This window comes from Artemia sp. Qi Xiang Cuo, chromosome 17, assembly GCF_049724085.1.
Source record: "Artemia sp. Qi Xiang Cuo chromosome 17, ASM4972408v1, whole genome shotgun sequence".
Lineage (NCBI taxonomy): Eukaryota > Metazoa > Arthropoda > Branchiopoda > Anostraca > Artemiidae > Artemia > Artemia sp. Qi Xiang Cuo.
In genome coordinates, this window is record NC_142810.1 from 49002925 (window position 1) to 49016527 (window position 13603).

The 13603-nt window shown below is 36.4% G+C and overlaps 1 protein-coding gene across 3 annotated transcripts in view; it reads left to right on the forward strand.

The window, feature by feature from the left end:
- The window catches only part of LOC148942295 (uncharacterized), a 105914-nt gene extending 99241 nt beyond the window's left edge, over positions 1–6673 (forward strand). For all 3 annotated transcript variants that reach the window (XM_089102862.1, XM_089102863.1, XM_089102861.1), the window contains exon 3: positions 390–6673. In XM_089102862.1, coding sequence (XP_088958988.1) covers positions 390–692 — 303 coding nt within the window. In that variant the 3' untranslated portion in view covers positions 693–6673. The remainder of the gene's footprint in view (positions 1–389) is intronic.
- Positions 6674–13603: the final 6930 nt, after the last annotated feature.

Genomic DNA, 13603 nt, shown 5'->3' on the forward strand with positions numbered 1-13603 from the left:
CGGGTTGCCAACCCTAGTGATTAATCACTATTTCTAGATATTTTTTGTATATATAATTAACACAAAAATCCCTACATTTGCGAATAAATCACTAGATTATTGAAGAAAAGTCCTAAATCAACCAGAAAATCATTAAAATATAGTAATTTTTATCACCGGGTGGTAGCCCTGTCTATGGAGCCTTACGGGGCAGATTTTGCGCATAACGTAGAGAGCACTGAGCTCTTCATAGAATTTTACGCTACGTCATTATACGTTACGTTATGAAAAAGCCAAAAACAAAAGTGACAAGAAAGCCGCTTGAGTTTTCGGGTGATATCCCCTGATCAGTCTCTTTCTATTCTGCGTAGATATGATTATATATAGAATCTTTTTCTTCTAAATTTCAGGAACCACCAGCACCAGAGCCACCTACACCCGTACCGACTTTACCGACTAAGCCTCCAGAATATTCAACTTTAGCCCCGCCTTCTTATGAGGAAGCTATTCTGTTGAACCCAGGAAGTCTGATGACTATGAAATCACAAATTTTGCCAGATTCTTCTCCTACTTGCTCAACGTCAGGTGAATGTGTAATCAATATTGAACCGAAAGATGCTGACAGTGATCAAATAATGCTCACGATTGGTGATAATTTAATTGGAAGAACCCCCGCAAATAAAGATGAAGATGTGAGAGGAATGCAAAAGTAAATACCGGAAAAGCCAGTGCCCAGGATTTTGATCTTCGAAGGGGGTTAACTATCAAAAGGATAATTTCTACCCCTACCCCCACAAAAATGAGGACAAAATTTCTTGGGGGATCCTATACCCTCCCCCTTTGGGTGCGGCTTTGTTTGAAAATATTTACTAATGGATTGGAACTTTGATCTCTTACTTGTGATTCGGACAATTATCTTCTTGTATTTTATCTAGAGACTTGTCAGTTATGGTGACTGAGACTTGTCAGAGACTTGTATGATATGGTGAATGCACTAACTTGTCTCAAATGTGTAGTTTGTATGTTAAAGTTGGGTTACTTGTTTCTTATTTTTATTAGCGATCTTTTAAGTCAGGGGTGGACAAACTTTTTTCTGTGGCGTCACAAGATGGACTTCGTTTCGGACGTGGTCGCACAAATTAACTATACTTTGATTACGGTTTACGAAAGAAAAGTGAATTAATGATAATCTATTAACTGTGTGTACATGGTGAGAAAAATATACTTGCAAAGAAGAAAAAAAGGCTTATTTCCAATCAGTGAAAAAAAATGGAAATATTTTGGCCGAGACCTCTGCTCAACCGTCCTCAGTGTAGAAATAAAATAAAAAAAACTGCCGAAATATTTGCACTGTTTTTTCATTTTCACTGGCTGTTTTATCCTCGTTTTTCTTCTTTACGAATATCTTTTTCTCATCCTGTCATGCTTAGCCGAAATTATTCATCAATAGTATGCTGTTTTCTTTGCCATTTTCTTATTTTCTTTTACACTACAATACATATTTATTTTCTTTAATGCCAAAATATAGAAGTACACTATATTTTTCATTTCAAACTGAAGCACTTTCTTAGTTGGTTTTGCTATGCGAAATTCTTTTGTTGTCAATTGTCATGACAATAGTGCATAATATGTACCGGGGGTCTGCATCTTGCCCGTAGTTTGTCCGTCCCTGCTATCTTATAGATAGAGGTGTATACAGCCTAAACCAGGGTTGCCACTGGGAATTAAAAGAATTATCCCAAGGCTCAAAAAGTGATCCCGGTATATATTAAGGATATGAAAATATAATTTTTGAGGGTAATATTTAAAATATATTTTTCCAAAATCTGAAGCTAAGGACTGAAATTTTACGATTTTGTACAGGGATCCTAAGTAGTGGCAACTCTGGTCGAAACTGGCTGTATTATTATAGAATAGGTTTTGTAACATTTGGCTGTAAAATCCAAAATTTAAGCCCCAGCCCAAATAGTGTCGGTAACTTACAAGATTCATAACTGGTGCTAGCGTTTACAAAAAAGTCACTAATACCATCGTGTTCGGCATTTTTTTTCCACAACTGCGAAACTGAGATGAGGCGCTTCTTACTACACTAGTTTCGCGAATTACTAATTTTGCATCATAATTTTACTGACAAATTGCTAAGACATGTCAAATGCTAGATGGCATTGCGGATGTTTTCTTTGCCAATACTAGTTCTAGTTTCTGCTCTTATAAGCTACCGCTATTCCGCTCTTATACTCTATGGGTAACCCTTATACATATTAAGCTCCCTTAAACCCTTTAAACATATTAAGAGTTCATTTCGTTTTTTCCTATTTTATTTAGTTGTAAAAACTTTAGAAGTGGCAGTTTAAGTGCTAAATTTGTAACATCATCCAACATCAATCTGGGAATTAGTTGGGAACATTGATCTTTTAATATCAAAATTGTTTTGTATTTTAGATGATTATAAACTCTATTGATTCTATCTTATTTACTTCTGAAGATATTTATAAGTCTCTGGTTTATTTTGTTTTTCAAAAATATATTTATCTTCTTTTGTCAATCCGAAAAATAGTTGGGTAATGGACCTTCTAATATCTACTGTTTTTGTCATATCTTGATTATGTTGTATCCTATCTAATTTGGTTCTGAAGATAAAGGGGCGGATCTAGAGCAAAATCTTGGGGGAGGCCCAACGCGACAAGGCCGCCAATAAGCAAAATCTAGGGGGGGCCATTGTGACAAAGGTGCCAATAATTGACCAAATCGGCAAAATTTATACAAAAAAAAGATTAAAAAACAACGCAGAAACAAGGAATGAGGGCACCAGAAAAATCCCCCCCCCCCCACTGGGCCCGCCATTGTGAAGATATCTTTTTTTTTCTTTTTTTTTTAGAAATATCGTCCTTTCTCAATGAAGGAAATGGAACTTTTAATAGGAAGTTTTTTTTTGTCAGCTACAATTCCCATTTACAGGGCAAATTTATTGATACCGAGAATTAGACGCTAGCTAAATATCAGTATTAGTAAAACACGATTGTGACTGGGTCTTAAGATACCTATAAAAACAAAACCTTCCTTGTATAAACTGCTGTTATTTAATACTATTACTACTAGCAACTCACCGGAGCCCCAAGCCGCCTGAGGCCAGCACAGTTACACGCTCTTCCTCCATCCTAATCTATTCAAAGCCTTTCTCTTTACACCCTACCAGGAAGTTTTCATTTCCCTTAAATCTTTCTTTACGATATCCTCCCACCCCAACCGCGGACGACCGGCCTTTCGTTTAGCCCTAGACGGTTGGCCGAAAAGGCTGTTATTTAATATCAATGATAATAAAAAAGTTTTTCTTGTACAAGGTGAAAATAGCCACGAATAGAAAAAAAAATTGGAATGTGTGTGCAACGAATATTTATCGAAACGAATAAGAGTTTCAATAGGGATAAGTCCTTTATTAGACAGTGAAAGACAAATACAAAAGTTATGAATATTTCGAAGACATAGTGAGTCTTCATCATCAGCGGAAATTCTAAAGTATTATAATTAACACAAACTACATTTATACATAAAAAAATGTAATAACTTCCGGGTCACTGAATGTTACCGGTCCATTAGCTTAAAAAGTTGGTTAACTGAGTTCATTCAAAGTCTTGAATTCCTTAATCTTGCTTAAATTTATGTTGAATTTTTAATAGGGCTGGTACAAACGTCTTCTTCTAGTTGTAAACAAAATGTTGCTAAATTTATAATTCTTAGTTAAGTTGGCACAGTCTTCTTCTTCTAATTGTTACGGAATGTTGCTGAATTTATACTTATAATTTCAACGAATATTTATATATACTCGTACTAACACCCGACACAGCGACAGAGAAAGGAGGGGTGAGGGACCTCTGCCCCAAACCCATCCGTAGTATCAGTATGCCGGTTTTAGTTTCCTATTTTCACTTTTTATTTCAACTCGGGCCCCCTTGTCCAATAATTATATTAAAAGGTACATATCCCTCAAAGCCTCCCTTTCCCCTCCCTTTAAAATTATATTTACACCTCCGTCTTATTTACACCTCCGTCTTATGTCACTTGAAAGGTAAGTCACCATTCAGGTGACTTACCTTTCAGATGACAGGAGATTTTTCAGGGGGAGGCATGGGGTGAAATGGTGATTTTTGGAATTGGAAATGTCCTGATTTTTGTCATGCATCGAAATTGGAATAACCAAAATGTCTCGTCTTAGATTAAAAATTCCAGGCTTAGATTAAAATTTGCTTGTTTCTACCAATAAAACACGATTTACAGGGGGGGGGGGTAAAAATTAGTGATGACGCGATTAAACAAAATTGGGCAATTTTGTATGCTCCAAAGCATTGATTCTGCCTTTTCCAAGTGCTTTTACAACTTAAAAAAAGAAATAGGTAGGGTTCTATTAAAAAAGCCCCCCTCCCTAAAAAAACATCGAATATTTTAGAACCAAATGGGATAAGGGACAATCAATGACAACAAGATAAGGAATAAATAGAAATAATGAGATACGGGATAATAATAATTAGGAATAAATAAGGGATAATTGGATCAATCGATTGTGCTTGCAACATATTGAGTGGATATAAATCTTAATTTGTGAAAAAGTTGTAACGCCTTTTGAATTATTGTAGCTGATTTATACGTTTAGTAGATTTTCCCTTATATTGTATTTTCATTGTATTATATGCCCATTTTAAAGAATATCATCAATTTTTTACAAAAAAAAAATGTGAAAGGATCCATGATGTCAGATTAGTTTCTTTTAGCTTATTCAGTTTGTATCTACTTTTGAAAGGCTGATTCAAAATTTCAATTCTATCGACTTTTCCTAACGTTTGTGTGATTATGAACGTTCCATAGATTTTCTTTTTTTTTTGGCAGCGTTGGCGACAACGGAAGAATTTGCATGGTTAAAATGAAATGAATATCATAGTGGGGTTATAAAAAGTAAAAATTAAGTAATAAATGTGAATAATTGATATTAAAAATAGTCTTATTTGTAAATTGTTTGTATAACCAGGGTATTATATTAAAAATAATATCCTATTTCCTTTTCATAATCGATATCACCATCTCAGTCACTGCAAATATTACATGTCATTATGCTTTTTCTGATTTGTACTGGAATTAGAGTTCGCCAGACAGGGGCACCAATTGGGGAAGGAGATAGGTGGCAAATTTCCCTCACTAGATCTGTAAAATTACCAAAAATTAAAAGTATCCCAACTCTATATTTTGGAAAATATCTTTTTTGGTGTTTATTTAAAAGAAATTGCCCCAAGCTAATCCTGTTATATTTTTTTTTCTTGTCTTCAGTTGAAAGCTGAAATGAATTCCTTGCCTCTCTCAATCCATATTTTCGGAAATTGTCACCCGCGTGCCATAATTGAAATCTATATAAGTCGTTTATATAAATATAATAAATAGGCCTCCGACGTCGAGCTAAAATGCTAACGTACTCCTTGGAGCATGCCGTATCTTTTGCGGCTTAAATTTATTTGAAGTTTTAATAAAATTGTTCTTAATCCCCAAATTAGATTCTAATTAAATTCCGATTTTCTTCAGTTTAACCTATCGCGCACACATGCATAGGATTGATCCTTTTTCGGGGGGAGGGGGGGCATCTTCCCATGTATTTCCAATTTCGTTCTTAGGACCTCTTTCTTTCCCAATCTGGGGACGAAAGCCGCCCTGGCTAAGTAGTTGGCGTGCTGGCTTGGAAATAATTTGCCCGGGTGTGCACAGGTTCGATTCCTGGTGTGGCCGGTTATTTGGCTTGGGACGGGGATCAGTGGCGTGACTGTAAGCTCAGCCAGAGTCGACCCAGCTCTAAATGGGTACCTGGAGAAATCTGGAGAAGGTAAGCAGGAAGGGTGTGCAAAGGCACAGGATGGCTGCCCCACTCCCATTGCACTTTCTGGCTGAAGGGCCACGAAACGGTAATCAGCACCGCCGGTTTGAACCTTGAGGGTCTAGTGTTGTCATACTTACTTCATCTGGGAACGACCTGCTTTTCGTTGGCCCCACATGGATGGCCAAAAAGCACACTGGGTGGCAATCTCTCATTCGTAAATTCGTATGGCGTAGCCATCCTAACCTTTCTCTTAAAATTCCTTTCAATAATTCTTTAAATAAAACCTTTCTTTCAAACAGCTTCATTCGACGTTGCACTTCCATCTAGAATGATCTTCCTGGGGAAGTTATCCCTAACTGTTTCTCTGTTGACTCTTTCAAAAGAAGATTCAACAGCCATCTGAAACTCCAATAAAAGACTAGCGGCAAATCACATATTTAATTATATAAGGTGCCGTGAATTTAGGAATGACAAGATAATATGTAGCCCTAAAAATTAGGATGGAACCACATTTCTTGTACACCTTACTGTTTGATAGACGGTAATCAAGCAGTATCGGGATTTCTCGGGATCCCGATACTGCAAGGACCCAGAACCCATCCTCCAAGTTCGTGCCTGATTAAGCGTATTTAATTCTTTTTTTATTGAAAATTTATACAGACAATAGAATTGTATGATTTTTGTATTTATAAAGTGCTAATTTATGAGCGGTAGTTTTAAGTGAGATAAATGGGCAATGGTTAAGAATTGTGTTTATTTGATTGTATTTTAAATTGCATTTTTGTCATATAGTGTGTTATTGTACCTAAATAGCCTTGAAGCTTTGAATATAGTTTATTAAAAAAAGAGATTCTCTTCATCGTAGTTGAAGTTGCACTGCAATATTAGATATACCATGTTTTAGAATAAGGATCTTAATTTCAAAGCTGGTTAAGTTTATTAAAACTAACAGAAATAAAAAAAAAAGAGAACGATTTTCAGATTTCATTTTGATGTACGAACCAATTAGAAAAAAAAATTGTTGGCATTTCAATATGTGTTGGAGCAAAGAGGTGTGAAAATTCAAATCAAGCTAAACATCAATGTATTGATGCTAGGCGTATTCCCCCCACATGCAAAATTCTGAGTAAATTTTACTTATTAGTAAAATTTACAACAAAAATCAACTGCAACATAATATCCCTCGCGAGGCTCCATGGCCAGGAAGGAACATAAGGGCAAAAATTACCAATACTAAGATTACCAGAAACATAAACAAATCCATAATCCAGTTGCTCACCTCAACAATCCCCAAAATCACTAGCTAGACAGGGGAGTAACACATGGTTCCACCAACTCAATTGAACATCAAACCCAATTCAGAGACAAAAATTCCAAGGAAAACCGGGTAAAACTTAACTATTAGGCAGCTCCTTGCAGACTCTGGAAACGTGTTCCATATCATTTTACAACCTATCAGAGGGTTAAAGTCAGATAAGTTGATTTGCTCAGAAATAAAAGATATATTAATACAGAAGACTGGCAGAAAAGAATATTGAACAGCCAGAACGAGTATGACAAATAAAAAGAAAAGATGGAGTTTTGGAATATTCTACTTATATTCCAAAATATAGGCAGAATAAATAGTGGAGACTGTCCTACTCGAGAATTTATCCTCGTAGTATTTTTTCGTATTTCGGGGGTTCAGTTATCATAACAGGGTTGGATAAAGGTTAGAAAAAATAATTTTGAAATATGAAATTAGTGGTAACTGTAGAAGGGCTGCCTTATGATGGAGCTGCACGTAAATAACAGGCTGGGACTAAGACACGCGATCAATTTCTTCCTATGGACTTCGTCTGATACCGACCAGAGGCACAACTAGCCAGAATATTCTTAAGGGTGAGGGGCAATGGTTTTAACGAATGGTTGGTCAATCTTACTGACTAATTTGGGTGATACTGCTATTAAAATTACTTTGAAAAAAAAACAAATAAAATTGCATTCGTGATCTTTCTTCAGGGGAAAATAAAGGCAAGATTCCACATTTTTGTTCTTTGAAGCTTGAAACATTTCGCAGTAGGTTTCGCTAATATGCTGAACATAATGGCGTGGTTCTCATTAACATCACTTGCCATTTTGGGTGTGTTTTCCTCATTTTTCAAAAGCCAGGCGAAGTTTCTCAGGCTCGTAGCGTTTGATTTGTAAAATTAACTAGATGAATTTTACATATTTGGAATCAGCATGAAAACTAATTTTTTTGATGTATATTAATTGTTATCAAATTTTTTTTTTCAGAATTTGGTTCTATTGGCCTGAGTTACTCCTTACTTACAGTTCGCTATCACGAACTGTTTGACTCTACACCATATATTCTACGTGTATTTTGGAATAGAAGTTCCATAATATCTTCTTTTCTTCATTATTTTTTTTGTCTCAATTTTCCTTTGTATGCTCAGTTTTACTTGTGGGGAGAATTTCTCAAGTGAGAGTTGTCGGGGAATTTTCCATGGAGCGGGGGATATGCCGCACCCCAATGTATTAATGCCAATACACGCAATTAAAACCAAGTTGTTGATATTAAGTGAAGTTTTAGGACTTCAGTGTAATAAATTGTACTATAGTAGAATGAAAATTTCAAATTCAAAATCTGTGAGTTCATAAAAACAACAACGGAAAACATTAAAAAAGAGGATGTATTCTTGTTTTTGACTTCATGACCCAACCATCTAGCGGGGAAGTATCCATATTTTTTGGGGTATTTTCTTATGTGTTTAAATACAGCGGCGTTGTTGCTGCTATAATGCATGTCGAGCTAGGTCCTTGCCTAGATGTGCAATCAAAATCAAATTCTTGATATTTAAAACTTTATAATTAGAAATTATGCTACTGCAGAAATATGATTTTAGTTTCATAATCAATATAAACAGAAAAAAAATATATTACTTTTTTTTTATTTTATGTGTACCTATCTCATTTTGGGACAAAATATCCTAAATTTTTTTGGTATTTCTTTAGGCTATGTGTTTGATTAAAGCAGCGGTCACATGCATGCTATGGCCTGGACACAGAGCCATACCCAGGTTTTTTTATTCGGGTTTTTTTTTAAAGGATTTTTTCCCGTTTTTTTTTTTTTACAAAAAAAAAATTCCAAAAATCCGATCTTGCGGGAAAATATCCATAATTTTTTTTTCTTATGTGATTGAGTTAAGCGGTGTGCATATGCATGTCAAGCTGGGCTTAAATATATACACATGCATCTGAACAGAAATTGGAGTCTAGACAGATTTTGTTCATACAAAAAAACTAGCTGAAATAGGTTACTACCAGCAACCGAGTTCTAGAATCGAAGACTCTGTCCAGTCTTTAAAATGCTGCATAGCCAGTAGGTTTTTATGTGCATCTGGCAAGATTTCTATATATCAGCACGTGTTTGGCCAGACCATAAAACTAGAAAATATGCAAAATCTTTTGCAAAATTTTTGCGATCAGATTTCGGCTTTAATACGGAGACACAATATTTTTTTAGAATGGAGGAATTCAATAAATTCCGAAAGCTAGCTGCAATCTGGCCCCTGTTTTTTATATATCTGGCTGCAATCTGACTGGCCTCTGTTTTTTTTATGGCCCCTGGCCCTGGCTAGATTGCAGACCAGACATTAGGCATGAAAGTCTAATAGAAGCTGCATATGAACACCACTTAAGGAGAATTAGATTTAATGCTTTTCCATTTGAAGAAAATTTGTCACTAAAAAATAATCTAAATTACGATGGCCGAAATTGTGATGTCCGTTTAGGTAAAAACAGGTTTGGACACATGATTTTATTGTTGGAGCAGACACGACTTCGAAAAAGTGTCAAAAATGGGCAAATTGTTTGAAAATATACGACAGTATAGAGCCATTATCGACATTTTGGAGAGAGGGAGCGAATCATAGACTCCTTATGTCACAGCTCTGCCACCAATCCCCATTTTCAGTGAATAACATTTTGAATGTACAGTTCGAATGGCTTAAGCGCTTCCAAGAAAAAAGAAAATTCATCAATTTGGCTTCAGAATGGCTTGGTTGGTTATGATTCCCGTGAAAAAGAAGAATTACTAGGAACTATAGTTCTTAATTCAAATAGTTCTTATTCTGAAACTTAGAATTTTGAGGATGGAAGGGAAAAGAATGCCCTTCCGTTCCAGAGACTTTCGAATATGTTCTGTATGTAGGTTGAGGTTCTTAGTATGTAGGTTGAGAATTTTCAGGATGGAAGGAAAAAGAATGCCCTTCCGTCCCAGAGACTTTCGAATATGTTCTGTATGTAGGTTGAGAATTTTTGAGGATGGAAGGAAAAGAATGCCCTTCCGTCCCAGAGACTTTCGAATATGTTCTGTATGTAGGTTGAGGTTCTTAGTATGTAGGTTAAGAATTTTGAGGATGGAAGGGAAAAGATTGCCCTTCCGTCCCAGAGACTTTCGAATATGTTCTGTATGTAGGTTGAGGTTCTTAGTATGTAAGTTGAGAGTTTTTGAGGATGGAAGGAAAAGAATGCCCTGTCGTCCCACAGACTTTCGAATATGTTCTGTATGTAGGTTGAGGTTCTTAGTATGTAGGTTGAGAATTTTGAGGATGGAAGGAAAGAATGCCCTTCCGTCCCAGAGACTTTCGAATATGTTCTGTATGTAGGTTGAGGTTCTTATTGAGGTTGAGGTTCTTAGTATGTAGGTGGAGAATTTTGAGGATGGAAGGAAAAGAATGCCCTTCCGTCCCAGAGACTTTCGAATATGTTCTGTATGTAGTTGAGGCAAGAGGACCAAAAAGAACTTTGTATCAGAACAAATAAAATTCCCGAGGCCATTTGTTGCTGATTCTGTTATTATTATTTTTTTTTGCTATTGGCTTGTCGACGAACCACTTAGCGGACTTGAGACCATCAGTTGTGGCTAAAAAAAGGGTACAGGCAACCCTGGTAACCTCCAGGGCACACACCAGGAACCTAGATCGGTCCCTGGGGATAGAGGCATAAAGTCTTAAGACTAACCTGAATGAACTCTGTCCCCTAGCATAAGATCGACTGAATTAAAGGTCTACCATAACTACCTTATGCGCCTCTAGAAGACAATTCTTAATAATAAAAAAACGAGTATAAGAATAACTGTGTTGCACTATTCAACGTTGTTAGAACACAATAGGGGGATTTACATACACGTACTATTGGGGTATCAGACTCCCCTTCCACAAATCTTGAGATATTTATGGTTAAATGTAATCTTATATATTCCACATGGTTTGCTATGCTTAACTTTTTGCGTTTTTTTAGTTTACAAATACACACGCAATTAGGTTACTGCGTATGGAGTCTACCTGAAGCTTGAAGCCTGAGGCAAAGGAAAAATTCTAGGCTATTCTGCGTTCAGCGTTTGGAGAAAAATAACCAAGTTTCCCAAACATTTCTTAAATAATTTCCGTTGTGTTCAAATGAGAAAAAGGAGAAATGCTAGCAAGGGCGTATGTTTGGTACCGAGTTTGCCCCCCCCCAGACAAAATTGTCCAACTCGTGAAAATGTAACAAACATGCATATAAACAAAATTTTGGGGCGTTTTATTGTTTTTCTTTTATCACGTTCCATACTAAAAAATACAATAGCCCATAACTCCTAGAAATAGAGTCAGATCGAAACACAAAGTACAAATAGCCTTGTCCGAAACATCTACGTAGGAAAAGAACCAACTTTTAAGAGAAGCAAACGTGACCATCGTGTGTCACCTTGTTTTGATTATTTTCGGGAAATTTAGTTTAGGAATCCTCCAAAACTTCAGTTAGACTCCATACACAGCACTCTCATTACATGTGTATCTGCACAATCAAAAATCGCATGTGGAACATATAAGATAACAAATAATCATCAATATCTCAAGATTTGTGGGGACGGGAGTCTCCCTATTATGCCACAATGGTATGTGTATATAGTGAATTCATAAGGAAATTCCTGGCACCGAACAATCTGGAAGTTCAAGGCGTGCGTGACATGGGCGCCCATAGGCTGAATTTTAGGGGGGGCTTACCTGGTCTAATCGGCACTTCCAGTACTGTGTAATTGAAATCTCAAGGCAAAATAGCGTAAGCAGCGTGATAGCGCTGCCTAAGTAAACAGCGATGTGGACCCAATATATTGTTTTGTTTTTTACACCAGGGCACTTCTTATAGAAAGAAATGTCATAGGAACTTCAAAAAGAGCTCATAGAGGGCAACCTGTTATAGTGCCTTTTTAAGTTATAGTGCTTTTTTAAGAAGTCAAAGTGATCAGAAGGCAAATACCCCCCCCCCCCTCCCCCACACACGTTGCATTTTCCCGAAATGCATATGATATAAATTTTAACATGGCCATTTGTTGTCGTAGAAACTTCGAAAAGGGCTCAGTCGGTTGGTAATTGAGAGGGTTAGTGCCCTTTAATAGTCAAAAGTGATTGGAGGGCAACCACCCCCCCTCCCATATCCATCATTTCCCCAAACACTTCCAGTCAAAATTTCGCGATAGTTATTTTGTTTGTCGTAGTTTAAAAGTCCAGAAATTATGTCTTTGAGGATGATAACCCCCTCACAGTCCTCAGGGCAAGGGTTGTCAGGTATGCCCCGAGGGCATTTAAGGTTCTTATGAAAACTATAGTCGTATAAACTTCAGAGGGGGCTCATTGGATTTGAAATCGGAAGTTGAAGAGTCAGTTTTAAGGAGTCAGGTTTATCGGATGGCAGCTATATCCCAACCCTACGTCATATTTTCCCCAAATGCATCCGATAGAAATATTGAGATAGCCTTTTGTTTAAAAATAGTCCAAGTATCTCATAACATGGTCTTTGGGGTTGACACAATCCCCCAGAGTATGGGGGTAAGGGTTTTAAGTTATGCCCTGGGAGGATGTAAGGTTCTTAGAAAGAGGTGGTATTGTGAACTTTAGAGGAGGCTCATTTGATGTGAAATGCATGGATCCAGTTCCATTTTAAGAGTCTAGCTTGATGAAGAGGAAATAACTCCCCCCCCCCGTATATACTATTTTCCCCAAACACATTCGATCGAAATTGCGAGATAGCCATTTTGTAGTCAATAGTCCAAAGAGAATATAACAACGTCTTCAGTAAACAAATATAAGAAATATTTAGAAGGACGTTGAACTAAATCAAAACAAACTATGAGCATGCTGACTTTCAAAAATTTAGCAAAGTAATATTTGAGGCGCATCGTGTATTATTAAGTTAGACCTGTAGGAGTAAGTTGTGGGGGATTTTGAACTAGCCAGAAGGCAATATGTGTATACTTTTAATACTACAACTACAGTTACTGTAACTAATGACGCTTAGAGTTTTAAGGTGAAATTTCTACGAAGTATTTAGAGGGCGTTCCAATTAAACGAAAAAACTGTATGCATACAGGTTTTCAAAAAGGCATATAAGCAATATCATAGGCTGCAACACTCTATAACAGCAAGCAATATCATCGAAACATTTAAGAAAGCTAATTCTATTAAAAATCAAAATTTCTAGTTTTATCTCTAGGAATAAAAATAGACTCAAGGGAAAAAAGGCACTCAAGCTAATTCATGTCCCAAACACATCCAGCCAAAAATTTTTTGAAACAACTATTTTGTTCATCATAGTGGAATGGTCCAGCAACTATGTCTTTATGGATATTGGGCATGTAAAACCCCCACAATTATGCCAAACTATAGATTCTTACAAAAAAAAACCCAAAAGATATAAATTTTTTTTTCATGAAAAGGTAAAAAAAACTTTTTCCACATAACAAGT